Genomic DNA, 17,421 nt, shown 5'->3' on the forward strand with positions numbered 1-17,421 from the left:
ATCTATGTGTCAAACTTAGTGGAAAGTGTCACCACGGGGATATGGGCTCCCATGGCCTAAAGAACACAGTACCGTTTGTACTTATGGCAGACTTACCGGCAGAAACCCAAGGCTACATAATATAATACTAATTAGATACTAATTGATTTTCTTTTCGTAAGCAAGCTATAATAGAAAGTAAACAAATGCTTGAAATTCAATTTGAGAATTTCAATAGGTAAACTTGAACTTAATTTCAATTGAAAAATAGGCCATCAGCAAGCCTAGAACGCAAAACACCTAACTGTCAAACGGAACAGTTTACCCAAAATAAAGTCACGTATCTTTATGATAATTTCGTTCATAATTTAGTGCAGTTTGACACTAAATTTAAGAGAAGGAAGATGGAGAGAGAAGAGAAGAGAAGAGAGAGGGAGAAAAGAGAGAGAGAAAAAAAGAGAAAACGAAAATAAAAAAGGTTTCTTTTTATATTGGATGTTTTAAATCATCGTTGGTAGCCAGGGACACCATATGCCTGTGACATTGGGCACCCCGAAAGTTTCTCCGCGCCCAAAAACCTTGTCACCCTTATAGTTCTTAGAAACCCCCCTTCATCTCCCCCATACTGCCGATCATCTCAACCTCAATGTTCAGTACGAACAACTGTAGAAAAGAACAAAAATGTCTTAACTCCTGATTCTTATTTAGACGAAACTTGAACATAAGTAGAGAATACGTACGTTCGTTTTGATATTTTTTCCGACCATATAAGAGATCGAAGTAGAAAAATGCCTCTTTTTTTTAGGCGTATTACCAAAATTTACGTCAGTCAACCTTGGGTAAAATAATAGGCTAGATTCCGTAAGAAAAATATTGCAAGCGCATCCAGTTAAAAGGTTACATTATAAACACTGTAGTTTAATCGTGAAACGAACTAGACGCGAGGGGGGTTTTCGCTTCCGCTCGGATGGACTCCTCCCCCCCGTTAGTTCGTTTCCTCCGCGGATCCCAAGCTTATCCTCTGCTCTTGGTGTTCCGCGAAGCTGTCGGATCAGAGAAGTATAGTCCGGGGGATGGAACAGTACGGAGCCCGCTGGTTGGTCGATTCTACGCTCCATACAAAATCATCCGCCTGGAAACTCGGCCTATTACACACACTACTCCCTTAATACTATCCTCCCTAGCCTTAAACCTTAAGCCTTGGCTATAGGACAAAACCCTAACTTTCTCTCTCTCTCGCTCTCTCTTAGAATACTGTATTTCGATAAAAATAAAGGAAAAACCCTCTATTTTTCCTCTTTTTCTTATTATCTACCTATTCTTCCTTTCTCTCCTTTTTCTGGAAATCATCCGCTATATTTTTTAAGGTTTATAAATCTGTAGGGTTATCTTATAAAAGGTTAAAGTTCACGGCGGCAAATCACGATTCCATGTTTTCGTGGAATGCATGAAGAGGTACCATTCTCAATACGGAATTCACGATTTAAAAAACTTTCTCATTAGTTAGGTTTCAAAATAAAAATATTTCTAGATACGTAACATAACACAACATAAGATTTTTAATTATAAAATTCCCTGAGCTTTCAAAATTTTCCCTGATTGTCTTAAAAATTAATTTGATACTCTGGTAATTTTTAATTGTAAGTTGAAAAGCCAGAAATAATAATTTAATAACCAATAGCTAAGTTTGTGTACAAGTGTTAACCCCACAGTCATTTGTGAGAGATATTCAACCATTTTCTACAACAGACTGAAAATCTTGTATAGTTTCTCTGTTCAATTCAGTTCAAAACACGAGATGCTCCATTGCTCTAATAACAAATAACTGGCAACCCTGAAGGGCATGCGTAGTTAAAGTTAAGAAACGTGTTGTGAAAATTTTTCCAGCCCCTTTAGATATAAAATTCTCATAATGACTTTTAAAACACGACCTGACTTTACCAGGCCTGCACTATGGCAACCCCTAATTAATGATCAAATCCTAAATAAATTACACTAACAATACTTAATATAAACGAGTTAAATATCACACTAAACGTATATAGTATAGGCCTACACTTCGTGGCCATTTCAATTAATTTCACCGCGTTAATGAATGGAATTAATGGCCTTTAGAGTAACAACAAAAGGAGATATTGAGAATCAACTAACTAGAAAACTTGTTCAGAATAAAAAAAAGAAAGAAAAGTTCCTTCTAATTGGTGCGCACTCGGAAGCGTCCGTCCATCTAAAGACTAAAAGTCAATGGTCATTAAAATTTGGGGCGGGGGGAGAAAGAAGGGGTAAAGCCTCTAGTGGTCGACAAGGGGGGGGGGGTCCAAAGAGAAAGCTCCAAGAGAGAGAAAGAGTGAGATCCATCCAAATGGTACAAGCAAAGGTTCTTTAAAGACGCATTCTGGACGCTTAAAAAGGCGTGAAAAATCCTCGCGGCCCCCTATATATTCGATTCCGCCCCGAAAAACAGCCTAATCAGCCGAGTAACGAAGCCTGAACTTTATACCACCGAGCGTGCCTTACTCATTGCCTTACCTAGGGCCCGATAGCCTGAACGAACGATCTTTGGCGAGGAGCTAGCGACCCTTGCGCGCTGCATGCGGTACGGTACGGTACTCGTTCTTCGGATGGTTAGATATCCGACAAACCAAAAACCCAAAAATAAACTCGAGCCGCGCGCGCTATTTTTAAATTACTTCATTAAATTCAGTGTGCCAATTAGCTAGCTGACCTATAATATATATTTTTAATACCTTAGAATAGGCTTTAAAAACCGAGGGGTACATCACTAGTGGACATTGTATTTATTGCATATACAGGGTGTTTTTAATAAGTCTGAAATAAATGAAGGGTCAAATTGAGTATAAGTGTCACCGGAACACGGGCTTTAATCCAAACATTGACTGGCACCCTAAAACAAGGAAATGGTCAAACATGTCCATGGGGTAATTAGCTTTACAATACCAGCGTAGGCACACTTCTACCCATTTAATATGTAAAAGAAAATAATAAAAAACCACGATATCAATTAAAAATAACTTAATTAGGATAAAATTTGACCACGATAAAAAACTCCGTTTACAAATAAAACCCCAGGTTATAGCTGATCGACGTTTCTTTAAAAAAAAATAATCCGGCATTTGAAGGTTGGGGGGGGGGGCGAAGCAGTGTCACACCAAGTTTTCCTTATTCCCGGGATTCGGGTTCTATCGCGTATCCTGGCGGCATCCCCAGCCTCTTCCAATCCCATCGCTATCCTTGATCCGAGAGCGCGTCATTGTTTAGCTCCGTTAAGGGCTAAAAGGTTGTCTCGCCACGCAGCTAGTATCGTTGACAAGCAGGCGCAAGTTCGGAAATTAACTTTTAGGAGAAAATATATAACCCCGGTCGCCTTTCATAATAGGGACAGAGAGAGAGATGCCACGCTATCCCGTTCTCTATGGGAAGCGCAAGAGCGGAGAGACTGCAGCGGGGATGAAGAGTAAGAACAGAAGTAGGGGGGAAGGGAAGGCGGCAGCGCGTGGCGCTCTCTAGCGGCCAACATCCGCGTGACTGACACGGCTATACACGTGCGTGGGCGCGTGAATAATTTGCAGAACGCTCGTGCAATACTTCCCCCTCCTACCGTTCACCCAAAAAGATAGAATAGGTACCAAGGCGGGACACGGAATGAATACAACAGATTGGGAGTAATACTCGCCTAGCTTAGTACTACATTCGCTTTATTCAAATGAACGCTTTAGTTCAGGCCCTTGCTTGTTACGCTGAACGACACTAAACGCAAACAATAGACGCTGGACTCTTTAATAATAGTTAGGGGCAAAGGGGGGGGAATTCGTTTCAGGTCGTCTTACTATCTAAGAAAAGACTAAATAAGTTAACGGGGGGTCATACACGAAGGTTAGAAATATTAATTTTAACTACCCGGGTCGATTTCTTTAAAATTCGTAGAAAATATAATAGATTGTATGTACAATAGACCATTTCGACTTAACTAAGAGGGAAAGACACGGGGGTAAAACGCTACCTTCCATCTCGCTTTTTGGCGCTTGCGCTGTAGTCATTTTGTATCATGAGAGAATGCAGAGACGAATAGCAATGTATCAACCTGATACTGAGGGTTAATTGCATACATCATTTTTTTCCCCGTCGAAAGGGTCTATGCAGCGTTTTGAGACAGATTTTTCAAGACAAAATGTAAGGATGGTCCCCGCCGGTTCGAGATGGGTCTTTGTTAAGCTAGATCAAAAGGTGAAGTCACGCGCTGTGTAACTTCTTGGGAAAAGAGCGGAGTTATATATATAGTCTATTCGTGAAAAGACGAACCTATATAACCTAATGAGAAAATCTCGACGCTCTTATATTCAAAGGCAAGCCGCGCACCTAGTCTTGTTCACATTGATATCGCCTCATCATTATATAGTGATTGGTTTTTAATCATAGGTCTATACCGATCTTAACGAGACTTGGGAACTTTCTTTCTGGAAGTTTTTTTATTTTATATTTGACCCTCTAGACCCCGCGATGAAAAAGAAAATGATTTCAAATAAAGAAATGGATCAATATTTTCACCCTTATATCGTTAACTCAAACTTAAAACTTGATTGAACTTTAATTTATCGCTATTTTATTTAATTAGTTTCAAGGGTTTATGACACAGCAACTGTAGAGCATAATATTTGAAGTTTTAGTGCAATTCCTTGTAAATTTATAACAGTTTAATTTGATTATAATTGATTGATTTTATAATTATAATTTAATTTATAACGTATTAACTGGCCAAATTGATAAAGAAAATTTTGTATAAATTGCGTTCCATAAAGGGTATTTAAAGGCCAGATGTATAATGGATTCTATGGACCATTTTGAATCGAAAATGTTAACTTCTAAGACATTTTGACACAAGGGACACTTAAACAAATTTTGATTGAATTATTTCACGGATGTCCCCTCAAATAATGAAATTAGAAACCACTGTCTTTCAATTTCTTAATTTAATTCAAGGGCTCAACCGTAAAACACTCTAATCATAACTTGTAAAACGGTAAACCTTAATGGAAAATATCATATAAGTTACATACATAATTTTCGACTCAAAATTTATTTTTCCCATAGAACCATACCACTGAACCAGCCTTTTCGTAACACCCTGCACATATTATAGATTTTAAGCCGCGAATTAATCAACTTAGGGCAGGCGTATAGTCAATTACAGCCTTGAAAGGGCCATCAAATCTCATTAAAAATCAGGTTAAAATAGATTCCTTCCAAGATTACTCGTGTAAAGAAAAATCATAAGCCGCATGGAGCGTTGGCCGTACGAGAGAGAGAGAGAGAGAGAGAGAGAGAGAGAGAGAGAGAGAGAGAGAGAGAGAAGTATACGGTATCTTATTTTATCTATATGGGAGGGGGGGGTGAACATGTATTCCCTACCTAGCAATTTCACCAATTTTGAGTCGTTAAAAAAATATAATGTTGGGTGAAAGAAAGAAAACTGGAAGGGAAACGACCATTAAGTTTCGACCGATTCTTCGATTTTGTAGCCTGCACGCGCTGCCTCCCTAGCTCGTCTTTCATTCCTTTTAACAACGGATTCAGGGAGCCCCCCGCGTTAAGCCTCGGCTAGATTCGATTTCTCTTCTCCCCCTTAAAGACCTTACAATTTAATTTTCGACAAAAATCGAATCTTTCCCATCCCACCCCCGCCCCATCTTCCGTAACTATAGTTTAAAGGAAGAAATAAAAAAGAAATGCCATTCCAATTATTACGAGAGGTAAAGCACGCAGGATAATATTTAACTTTGTACTAAAATCATCAGAAATTTCCACGACTTTTCCCCGGATTTCCCTATTTCCAGCGATTTTTCCCTATTTCCAGTGGATTTTCCCCCCTATTTCCAGTGGATTTTCCCCCCTATTTCCAGTGGATTTTCCCCCCTATTTCCAGTGGATTTTTCCCCCTATTTCCAGTGGATTTTTCCCCCTATTTCCAGTGGATTTTTCCCCCTATTTCCAGTGGATTTTTCCCCCTATTTCCAGTGGATTTTTCCCCCTATTTCCAGTGGATTTTCCCCCAATTTCCAGTGGATTTTTCCCCAATTTCCAGTGGATTTTCCCCCTATTTCCAGTGGATTTTCCCCCTATTTCCAGTGGAGTTTTCCCCTATTTCCAGTGGAGTTTTCCCCTATTTCCAGTGGAGTTTTCCCCTATTTCCAGTGGATTTTCCCCTATTTCCAGTGGATTTTCCCCCTATTTCCAGTGGATTTTCCCCCTATTTCCAGTGGATTTTTCCCCTATTTCCAGTGGATTTTTCCCCTATTTCCAGTGGATTTTTCCCCTATTTCCAGTGGATTTTTCCCCTATTTCCAGTGGATTTTTCCCCTATTTCCAGTGGATTTTCCCCCTATTTCCAGTGGATTTTCCCCCTATTTCCAGTGGATTTTTCCCCTATTTCCAGTGGATTTTCCCCTATTTCCAGTGGATTTTCCCCTATTTCCAGTGGATTTTCCCCTATTTCCAGTGGATTTTTCCCCTATTTCCAGTGGATTTTTCCCCTATTTCCAGTAATTTTTCCCTTTTTCTCATGATTTTCTCTAACCTTTATACACCAAAAAACTAGTTATCAATGATAAGAGGGATACCTATATAGAATGTTATTAACAATAAACAATTAAGTCAACTTTGTAAATTACCTTTTAAAACCTTTATTAACGCTGCATACTCCCACCCACACTCTCCAACCTTAATTGCAATTTGATTATAATAAACCCCAAAAAATAGTGGGAAAATATCATATATACACATAGGCATGTTTAAATTAAACCAACTTAACCAACCTAATTACTATAATGAGATGTATAGGATGATTGTAGACACATCCCTCGAGCTTGGAGAAGACACGGTACGCACCACGCAGTATACGGTGTGAGAAGAGTCCCAGCTGCGATAGAGAGCGTAGAGCTAAGCCTAGTTTCCATGTAGTTTCGATCGAGTGGGATATAGCGGACTCCTACAGGCCTCCCTGTCTCCCTGATACCCTGCCAGCTAGCCAAGGCCTAAGACGGGCACGGGAGGATGGGGGAAGAGACATTGAGAAGGTCCCTTTCGCTTCCGTGAGCGCCAACTTCCGCTTGGACTGTTCCTTATTCCACGCCAGTCCCAATTCACCCATCCCCGCGCGTCAGGATTAAATAGAGTAACTTTGCGAAACTAAAGCCCCGTTGAACTAGAATGAGAGAGAGGAGGGGGGTAGGACTCTACCGGGGGATACAGCCTCCTGTATCCCATAATTCCTTGGGTAGGAACTAGCTCTATATAGGATCTAGGAAGGTTTTTAACTTTTTGGAGAAGAAAATATATACTAGGCCTATATTCAAGTTTTTTTTTTTTTTTTTCAAACAGTCAATGACAATGTTGCGCCAAGGCCTAAGCACGAAACGTTACGTATTTCTTTTATAAAAGGTGCCTGGTTTTTATAAGGATAACGCAAAAGAAAAAGGAGAAATATTTAGAATATTGAAAAAGATAAGGTTACAAAGGTCACGCGTCATAAATTGATCCATACTATCTTTGGGGTTGGGGTCAATTCATTTTTTGACCATAAAAAAATATAGAAAAGAATTGACATTCTATATTTATATATATAGGTGGAATAAAAGTACCATTTCTTAAATCGAGGGGCAAATCACTTCGACGTATAAAAAGGGAGGTCCTAGATTAGATCATCTGTAGTCGAAATTGTTCAATGACATTTCGTAGCAAAGGGACATCGTTTTCAAATTATGTTTGGAGTGTTTTACGGTTAACTCCTGAATTAAATTAGAAATCATTGTCTTTCAGTTTCTTAATTAAATTTAAATTACTCCAATCTTAACTTGAAAACGGTGAAGGCCCTTTGGTACAAAATGTCATACAACATTTTTGACTCAAAATCGCCCAAAGAACAACCCCCTAAATTTTGTCTCGAGTCATTTTCACTTAGTGATTACCACCTCGTTCTAAATTTCAATTTTATTCCAGAGAGAGAGAGAGAGAGAGAGAGAGAAGGAAGATGTTGGGTAAAAGATAACGGTTTTTCGTCTCAGATGGAGTGACGTACAAATTGATAGCATTTCAATTTCAAATAAGTTTGAGTTTCCCGTACCAGAGGGAAGGGAGTTCTATATACATTTCCTTTCAATGTAAGAACCAATATTCCGATACCTTACTCGAGAAAAGGAAACAAAAGGCTTTAAAATCTACCCAAGATGCATTTCGATTCAAGCTAATTTTCTTTTAAAGAATTGACAAAAGTTTTATAAAAATCCTTAGAACGTAATGTATTTTCTAGGGCCCTGTTTACTAGCCGAGCTTTAGTGTTTGCGGGGAAAGACTGCATCCAGGCTGAAATAGTCCCATGTTATTTCTATGAGCGCCTGTAGAAATGTTTTACCTTGCAATACCTTGCAGTGTTCAAGGTGAAGCAACATAAAAGGGGCAACGGTATTTTTTCTTATGAAATTAAATATTATAATTTTTAAATAAAATTATTATAAATTGCATTTTAAAATTAATGTAAATTAACGATTAAAATCAAGGAAAATTAACGATTAAAATCAAGGAAAATTAACGATTAAAATCAAGGAAAATTAACGATTAAAATCAAGGAACATTAACGATTAAAATCAAGGAAAATTAACGATTAAAATCAAGGAAAATTAACGATTAAAATCAAGGAAAATTAACGATTAAAATCAAGGAAAATTAACGATTAAAATCAAGGAAAATTAACGATTAAAATCAAGGAAAATTAACGATTAAAATCAAGGAAAATTAACGATTAAAATCAAGGAAAATTAACGATTAAAATCAAGGAAAATTAACGATTAAAATCAAGGAAAATTAACGATTAAAATCAAGGAAAATTAACGATTAAAATCAAGGAAAATTAATTATTAAAATCAAGGAAAATTAATTATTAGAATCAAGGAAAATTAATTATTAGAATCATCGAAAATATAAATAATTCGAATAATTTACGGTTAAATATAACTTGGTGAGAAACACACCCATAGTATTTGAGCGACTCTCATTTATAATAAAATTCGACAAGGGGTTTCAATGGAGTCATCACTCAAAGGCTACATATAAACTTTTAAAAGTATAGTATACTTGGGGATGGTCTAAATCAACATGGTTCCCTTAGGGTTCAAACAAATCTGGGCTTTCGTTTGAAATGGAATGGTGGGTGCGGGCTCCTATTGCAAACATATATATTCACCCCTGCAACAAATCTGTCCCTAAAATGTTGACAATTAGGCTTAAAGAGATAGGGAGTGAATACGCGAGACTCTCTATCCATGCAAGCTACAAAAACATCCACACGATTTTAAGCCTATCAACAAACACTATACTACAAAAGACATCTTCATTACGCACGTGTACCCTTCAGGTTATCACTCTATTATAACCTAGCTCATATTAAATGGAACTATACGTATAGTTAAAGCGGATAATTCTCACCTTTAGATTGCTTGAAAATATACGTCATTTCTATGGAAAATCCAGGTGATTCCAAGGTTGAAAATCGCAACACGTCAGGTTTAAAACAATATAAGACTTCACTATTTTTAAAATCTCTTCAGCCAGAACGTTGTGGGGTTTAAAAATGATATGAACTTGTAAAAATATTAATTTATGCATATTACTATATCGAAATTACCCCGTGACTTTTAAAATTCAGAATCTACAACTTTTCCTTTTTCCCAGGTACTGTGGAAACTCTGTTATACAGGGTGTTTCTGATAAGTCTGGCATCCATAAATTAAGGGGGATGTTCTTCGGGTGCACGATTTTGAGTTGAAAATGTAACTTCTATCTCCATTTTGATTGCCCTATAAGGGACACTGTTTTCGAGTTATGATTTTAAGAGTGTTTTAGGGATGACCCCTTAATCAAATTACAAATCCGTCTCTTGAACAGTTTCTTAATCAAATTTAAAGGGTCATCCCTAAAACACTCTTAAATTATAACTCGAAAACAGTGTCCCTTGTGGCACAATGGAGATAGAAGTTACATTTTCCACTCAAAATCGCCAAAAAGAACATCCCCCTTAATTTATGGATGCAGACTTATCAGAAACACACTGCAAATAGACAACACTTCAATACTACAATTGTATTTAAAATTTATATTTTTTATATTTAATTAAAATTATTTGTAGAAAAAAAAATAAATAAATAAAAACAATCCATGTATGAACGTAGACATTTAAAGAGAGTCAGATAAGCCTCGTATAAAACTAACTAACAATCAGCTTGGGTGTCACAGCTGAATATAATGTCTCTAAGAAGGGCTAGCTCCCCCAATATAGGAACAGATTACAAGATAAGCCCCTTGTTGTCATTGTCAAGCCATTGTTCAATGGGTAGGGGGAGAACTATACCCCCCATCCTCTTATAAATTCTCATTTTGTTCCTTGCTAACATGCACTAAATGTATTTGTCACATTCCCTCCACATCCCTTCCCGGAAAGAAAAAGAGAGAGAAGGGGACAACTTTAGAGGGACTTGATGACGGACCCCGAATGGACTTGACATCCTACCAAGATATCCACCCCCTTATCAGGGATTAACCCTGTCCCTCGCATCAGGTTCAGACCATTTTAATGTTTTATAGACCTACGACTTTCAGACATTGTGAATAAATACAATGGAAGGGAGGTTTTAAATGGCGTTGGGGTTCGGTTGAAATGGTCCTTATTTGTATTAAAAATTTTCTCATATGATTTATCTTAATGTAGGCCAGTTGTTATAGACCGGTTTAGTCATGTTTATCAAGATAAATATTTCCTGATTTCGTTTCTTTATTATAAGATAAGGTTTACTCACAACAATGCACTTTATTGACATTGCAAGTTTTGATTGTTCATATAACTTTGGTATTCTTTCAGTATGTCATAAGATATGTTCACCATAAGTTTATCACTGGTTACAAACTGGAGCTTGTCATGAAGTGAAGTAGGTCATAGATTCGAGGTAAAGCGACGCCTAGTCAGGCGCTGTCAAAGGCTTAGTACAGACTAAATAGGACCTAGATGGAAGTCCTGCAAAATTAACCACCGAGTGTAGTCTGCAATTCTCGCTTGTCGTTCTCGAACTAGCTCGAGCTGTAAGTCTCTAGTATTACAAAGTATATGAAGCGTCATACTTATGGAAAATAACTTATAAACCTATGCCTGTATATTATAGCCCTACTTCTTCCCTATTTAACGATACTTACAACAAACAGAGGTCGAGTAATTAGCAAAAAAAAAAGATACGAGGAAATTTAATACGCTTTAAATGATAATACTGGAGGAACTTCTTTAAAACAAGACTATAAAATAATAAACATTTAAAAATTAACGGTATAACATCTCGCTATCTCTCTTCAATATTTTCTCAACCCTTTGAGAAATCGCTTCGCAAACAATAAGAAATCTTGCAGATATGAAAGAAATTCAAGATAGCGTAGGCAAATATATAGTTAGTAATGTTTTTCGAGTTGGGAAAATACATTGAACTTTCACACGACCTTTGAACTTTTTATAAGATAGGAGTTCATTACTTTGGGATATTTAGTAGAAAGAGACAGATTAATATTCATTTCAAAGAAAGGCCCATTTAAGATCGTCCGTTCGTCGAAATAACCGGAGATTTTTTTTACCCAAAAGGGGCAAATTAAATTTCTTTTAAACTCTTAAGGGGTAAGTAACATTTTTAAATTAATTATTTCATTAATTAAATTAATATTTGTGTGTGTGAAATTGCGGGCACACGTGGTCCAACCTTTTAAGGGAAAGGTTGAGCCAGCATAACAATTTATACCTTAAATGAACAGCCTTTTTCTAAATATAGAAGTAAAAATATTACAAATAAAAAATAAATAAATAAATAAATAAATGAATAAATGATTTCTTATTACAAAATAATTATAATTAATTAGTCTTAAAAACGAGGACTACTGCGCAATTCGCCATTAGTTTAGTGGCGTCTGCTAAATCGAACCACTTAGTGGCACTTACCCCAAACTGGATTGGTTGAATTCTTTCTCACAGGCTGAGAGAGGTAAGGATTAAGAGGTTCGGTTCAACAGACCCCACAAAACCAATTCAGGCGCAGTAGTCCTTGTTGTTAAGAGTAATTAAAATCTAACTATTTTGTAAAAAGAGATCATTTATTTCTTTTAATATTTAATTCCTTTTATATTTAGAAAAAGGCCGTTCTTTTACCTGGAATTTTCCTTTAAGTACAAGTCTATTCTTTAGTACAAAAATCGTACGGTTAATTTAAAGTAAAGGTTGTTTTTGAATGAATGAATTAAAAAAGGTGTAGAGAACAACTACTACCCTTTTTTACAACAACTATACTGCAATATAATTTTTAAAGTTTATTGTATGTACGTACAGTACGTTCGTGTTCCGGAAAGCTTAACTCCACTTAACTATAGTTAAAACTCAGCGAAATATTATATACTAATATAGGTCTAGAAAAATATTAAATTTTATATCATGTTATTGACAGAAAAAACTCCAGTTATTCGTAAAATGGACGATTTAAAGAACATCCCCAGAATCATACGAACCATCGTTATCAATTTGGAATTTTTAGCTCTGGTAATTATGATTAAATTAAAATTAAAATAGATTAGGAGAGAGTGGAATTATTAACTTCTAAATGAAATTTAGGGTGTTTTACAAGCGACGCCCGGACCCACGTTGCTCGATTTGCAAGCCAGAGTCGACACGAGTTCACATAAAATTGCTCTAATTTTGGTAGCGTGTTTGGCCGGAGGACTGGTTGGATCTATGATGGGTCAGTACTGAATTATTTCAACTTAAGATTTAAATTAAATTTAAGTAATACTAAATTATTACTTTCCTATTATTTATAATTACAGATATGTTTCTCAATAAGAAAATGAACCGTGAATTATTGATGGTTATTTACGCGTTTCTTATCGGTATCGCCCACTTTGTCTGTCCGTGGTGGACCCATTTGACCCCTTTAATTATATCGATGACCCTTAGTGGATTATTTAACGGAGCCTTAAACGGGGGTAAGTGGCCAAGAAAAAAATACCTTCTATCATCTTAAGTAACATAAAAACAATAAGTATGAATTCTAACAACCATTGTGTTTCTTTTTAGGTAGCAACATTTTCATTTTAAACTTATGGGGCAAACGCAGTCACCCGTTTCTACAAGGTCTTCATTCCTCTTTCGCCTTGGGTGCCTTTATCGCCCCCTTGATGACGGAACCCTTTCTTCAAGAAGAAGAGGATGACGTAGGGACCGAGGACACTCTTCATCCTTATCTTAACGCGACAATTACTAAACAAGTTCCTTATCAAATTTACTATCCATTCGCATTCGGAAGTATCATCATGTGGACTTCCGGAATCGGTTTCCTGATCATGTACATAATTCGTCGCCAAAATTTCTCCAAAGTCAGCAACCCGGAGGAAGAAAATGGCGAGAAGAACTTTAAACCAACCTTCTCCTTTAAAACAATCGCGGTTATATTGAGTATGGGACTATCCGCATTGGCTTCGGCTTTGGATTTAACAACGGGGACTTATTTGACGACGTTCGCGGTCAAATGCAGTATGAAACTTAGTAAATCAACGGGGTCCTTGATCACCTCGGCTTATTGGGGGTCCTTCACGATTGGGAGGTTGATTTCGATTCCTTTAGCTTCGAAAATGACCGCCCTAAATATGTTATTGTTAAACGTATTCTTGTGTAACTTATCCGGTATCATTTTGGGCGTCTGGAGTGACGACCAGGAATGGGCGTTATGGACTGGTTCGGCCATTATGGGGTTAGGAGTGTCCTCAATGTCCCCTAATGTCCTGATGTGGACGAAACATTGCGGATCGGCTTCCGCCGTTGGTACCTCGCTCTTCGTTGTCTCGGCTTTCACGGGGGCCCTTATTTTGCCACTTATCATAGGCTTTTTCGTCGATACCCTACCCATGATTTTCATGTACTCCCTACTAGCTTGTACCGTCATTTCGGCCGTAGCTATGATAGCTTGTTACTTTATGAGTCATATTTATGAGAAAAATAAGTCCAAGTTAGAAAATTCCTCCAGTAGTACCGATATGAAAGCCGTAACTGAATTTAACGGCGGCGTAACTAATCAAAATGGTGGCGTAATTAATCAAAATGGTGGCGTAACTAATCAAAATGGCGGCGTAGATTCCGAAATGGACAAAACGATTACGAAAGTTGATTAACTAATAAATTGATGTGTTTTTTAATATTTAATTATTATTATTATTACCGAAGTGTATTAAATTAATTTAAGTAATTAAATACTTTTTTAAATACCGTTAAATAATTTTATAATTTAAATTTGCGCATAAAATTCAATTGTACTTAATTACAATTAGATTTAAGCAAACCTATACGCATAAAATTCAACCGTAGTTAATTACAATTAGATTTAAACAAACCTATGCGCATAAAATTCAACCGTAGTTAATTACAATAAGATTTAAACAAACCTATGCGCATAAAATTCAATCGTAGTTAATTACAATTAGACTTAAGCAAAGCTATTTGAAATCTATTTTAAACTAATTATATATAGATTAATCCATATGATTCCTGTTAATATTTATTTGAGTTACTGATGGTCGGTAATTACACAACACCACCTGTCTTTACACATGCATGTACATACGGTACACAAACCGACTAAATTTATCCGTCAAAATTGCTATTAAATTCAAATATTTGACACGATATAATGCAAAGGTCACCCTTGAAATTGACCTAGAAAACAAACACAAAACTGGCAAGGTGAAACCGGCCTTGATTGTAAATGAAGTAAGAATTAAAATACTAACATATCATATCATATCAGTACTCGCTCTAAACCCGAACGAACGGATGTGTACCTAAATAATTTTAAAAATAAATTTACTTAAGCGATTAAACTAATCAAATGACGTTAACCGAAAAATCACCCATAAATGGCGGGAAAGAAAAAGATACCGAGGAGAAAAGGGATGTCTCGAGACTTTTAAGGACCGCTGTTCTTAATTTTGAGTTCTTAGCTTTGGTACGTTACTTCAATAAAATCTAAATTACATTAAATTTAAAACTAACATTAAAAGTTCCCATTTTTAATTAGGGTGTTGTACAATCTACATTGGGTCCAACATTACTCGATCTGCAAGCGAGAGTTAAGACCAGTTCCAACGAAATAGAATTCACCTTAGAGGCGTTCTTAGCCGGAAGTATTTTCGGTGCTTTTATCGGTAAGTAACCACCGTGCCTTGTTTACAAACATAACCTTAACGTAACCTAACTTAATTAACGCTTTAAGATATGTACCTCAACAACAAAATGAATCGAGAATTACTTATGATTGGTTATACCTTTTTAATTGGTATCGCCCATTTCATAAGTCCATGGTGGACCCATTTGACCCCTCTAATCATCTCGATGACCGTTAGTGGACTATTCATTGGTGCCGTAACCGGGGGTAAGTATTGGACTTGGAAATTTAAACTTCAGTAACTAACTCTAATTTGTTTTACCCTAAAGGTAGCAATATCTTCACTTTGCAATTATGGGGTAAACGTTCGTATCCATTCCTTCAAGGACTTCACGCGTCATACGCGGTTGGGGCCCTAATTGCCCCGCTTATGATCGAACCATTCCTCTACGAAGAGGAGGAAGACGTCGAAGACAAAATCGACCAATTGCAGAGTCTGAATTCAACAGTCACCGCGGTACAATACCAAATATTCTACCCATTCGGCATCGGAAGCATAATAATGTGGACCGCTTGTTTGGCGTTTCTAAGCATGTACCTCAAAAACCCCATGAACTTTGAAACTAAGCTAGAAGAGAAACCGACTTATGTAGTTAAACAAGAATACCTCCCCAGTTTGACCTTGCAAATATCATCCATTGCCATTGGAATGTTCATGTCCGCCTTAGCCTCGGCTTTGGATTTAACGACGGGCACCTATCTAACAACATTCGCGGTTAAGTGTTCTTTAAACCTAACAAAAGCTAAGGGGTCCCTGATCACATCGGCTTACTGGGGTACCTTCACATTTGGACGCGTTGTAGCGATTCCAATGGCCTCGAAAGTTAACCCACTACTGATGTTACTATCGAATGTAATTTTGTGTAACGTATCTGGGGCAATTTTAGCCATTTATAGCGATGACCACGAATGGGCGTTATGGACGGGTTCGGCCATTATGGGTTTGGGTGTCTCTTCCATGGCCCCAAATATATTGATGTGGATGAAAGGTTGCGGACCCCAATCCACAATAGGAACCTCCCTTTTCGTAATTTCGGCTACAGCGGGGGCCCTCATTTTACCCCTAATAATCGGATTTTACATCGATACCTTACACATGATTTTTATGTACACTTTACTAGCTTGTACCGTTTTATCAGCCTTGGGTATGATAGGTTGTTACGTCATCAGTAAAGTCTACGATAAAAACGAGATTGAATCTACACTATACTATAACCCTGTCGTACTTATCGAAGCCGGAAGGTCAAGGTCACTCAAATAAAGGTCAAAGTCTAATATATATAGATGTATATTTGTAAAAATGTAAATAAATTTTTAATTCTTTATTGCTTTTAAATTTAACTGAAACCCATGCTTGCACCCTCAATTTTTCCAAACTAAGCAAGATAAATGATGCAATGAATTGTTCCTTCCCAATACAGAGAGATACAGATGTCTTTGTCAACTTAAATATTACCTTTTCCGGGAACCCGAAAATTTTGAAAATTGTAAACTCTTCCTCTCTTTCTCTCTCTCTAAGCGAATTTTGTGACATAATAAATGGACGAAAATGTTTTGGAGGTTTCCCCGATTTCTCACGCGCCATCAAAAAGACCATTCATCACGTCAAGTGAATCGACTGCATTTATTCCCGGCCCTAATCATTTTTCCCAGAAAAATATTTTTCCCAACTGTCATATATCGCTTCGTTTTCCTGTTATAGCTATACAAAATGAATGGAATACACATATTTCAACAGAAAATGTTAGCGACACCTTAAAAATATTCAAATGGCATTGAAAATGATGGTGAATCACACGTTAATTATGGTATTCCATTGATTATAATTTAATACTTATTATTGTAGCGTTATTTACGTCATGGGGGTTTGAGACAAGATTTCCATTCCTGGATTTTCGGTAATGGATAAGAATTATACCCACTCTATTTGTCCCTCTTATCCATGTAGTGTTTTTAGAACTATACGAAGCATATTTTTGTACTTGGGTGTACAGATCGGGGCTCCAATTTCTCGCGAACAGTTGAGTTGCGCGCGTGTACTTGTATCGTATTATTGGCGGGGTGGTGACGCCGGTGGTTCTAAGCTTATCGTTGGTCGCGTGCTGTTACCAGTATGGCGCGCTTAATGGCCCAGAAACAA

The 17,421-nt window shown here is 37.0% G+C and overlaps 3 protein-coding genes across 3 annotated transcripts in view; all 3 read left to right on the top strand.

Annotated features, from left to right (window-relative positions):
* CysRS (cysteine--tRNA ligase, cytoplasmic) overlaps positions 1-11,899 on the top strand; it is a 126,600-nt gene extending 114,701 nt beyond the window's left edge. The window contains exon 18 of the mRNA XM_089839203.1: positions 11,873-11,899. The gene's annotated coding sequence lies outside the window, so the exon portion shown is untranslated. The remainder of the gene's footprint in view (positions 1-11,872) is intronic.
* On the top strand, positions 11,541-14,336 carry LOC149673598 (solute carrier family 60 member 1-like). The gene is made up of 5 exons (XM_089839208.1): positions 11,541-11,698; positions 12,516-12,607; positions 12,680-12,806; positions 12,892-13,050; positions 13,142-14,336. Exons 2-5 carry the CDS (start codon positions 12,539-12,541, stop codon positions 14,230-14,232), a joined length of 1,446 nt encoding a protein of 481 aa, XP_089695334.1. The 5' UTR covers positions 11,541-11,698; positions 12,516-12,538; the 3' UTR covers positions 14,233-14,336.
* Positions 14,337-14,480: 144 nt separating this feature from the next.
* On the top strand, positions 14,481-16,606 carry LOC149673599 (solute carrier family 60 member 1-like). Its single transcript, XM_089839209.1, has 5 exons — positions 14,481-14,827; positions 14,930-15,062; positions 15,135-15,261; positions 15,330-15,488; positions 15,551-16,606. The coding sequence occupies exons 2-5, from the start codon at positions 14,946-14,948 to the stop codon at positions 16,540-16,542; spliced, it is 1,395 nt and encodes a 464-aa protein (XP_089695335.1). The 5' UTR covers positions 14,481-14,827; positions 14,930-14,945; the 3' UTR covers positions 16,543-16,606.
* The last annotated feature ends 815 nt before the right edge of the window (positions 16,607-17,421 follow it).

Source organism: Phalangium opilio, unplaced genomic scaffold, assembly GCF_054372755.1.
Source record: "Phalangium opilio isolate 3A_F unplaced genomic scaffold, DU_Popi_V2 ptg000048l_1, whole genome shotgun sequence".
In the NCBI taxonomy this organism is placed as follows: Eukaryota; Metazoa; Arthropoda; class Arachnida; order Opiliones; family Phalangiidae; genus Phalangium; species Phalangium opilio.

What these genes read in the sequence shown, in the direction of transcription:
- LOC149673598 (XM_089839208.1), top strand. Translation starts at nt 12,539, where the DNA reads ATGGACGATTTAAAGAACATCCCCAGAATCATACGAACCATCGTTATC. An exon ending in ATTTGGAATTTTTAGCTCTG is followed by an intron (nt 12,608 to 12,679) that starts GTAATTATGATT and finishes AATGAAATTTAG; the next exon opens with GGTGTTTTACAAGCGACGCC. An exon ending in TAACGGAGCCTTAAACGGGG is followed by an intron (nt 13,051 to 13,141) that starts GTAAGTGGCCAA and finishes GTTTCTTTTTAG; the next exon opens with GTAGCAACATTTTCATTTTA.
- LOC149673599 (XM_089839209.1), top strand. Translation starts at nt 14,946, where the DNA reads ATGACGTTAACCGAAAAATCACCCATAAATGGCGGGAAAGAAAAAGAT. An exon ending in ATTTTGAGTTCTTAGCTTTG is followed by an intron (nt 15,063 to 15,134) that starts GTACGTTACTTC and finishes ATTTTTAATTAG; the next exon opens with GGTGTTGTACAATCTACATT. An exon ending in CATTGGTGCCGTAACCGGGG is followed by an intron (nt 15,489 to 15,550) that starts GTAAGTATTGGA and finishes TTTACCCTAAAG; the next exon opens with GTAGCAATATCTTCACTTTG.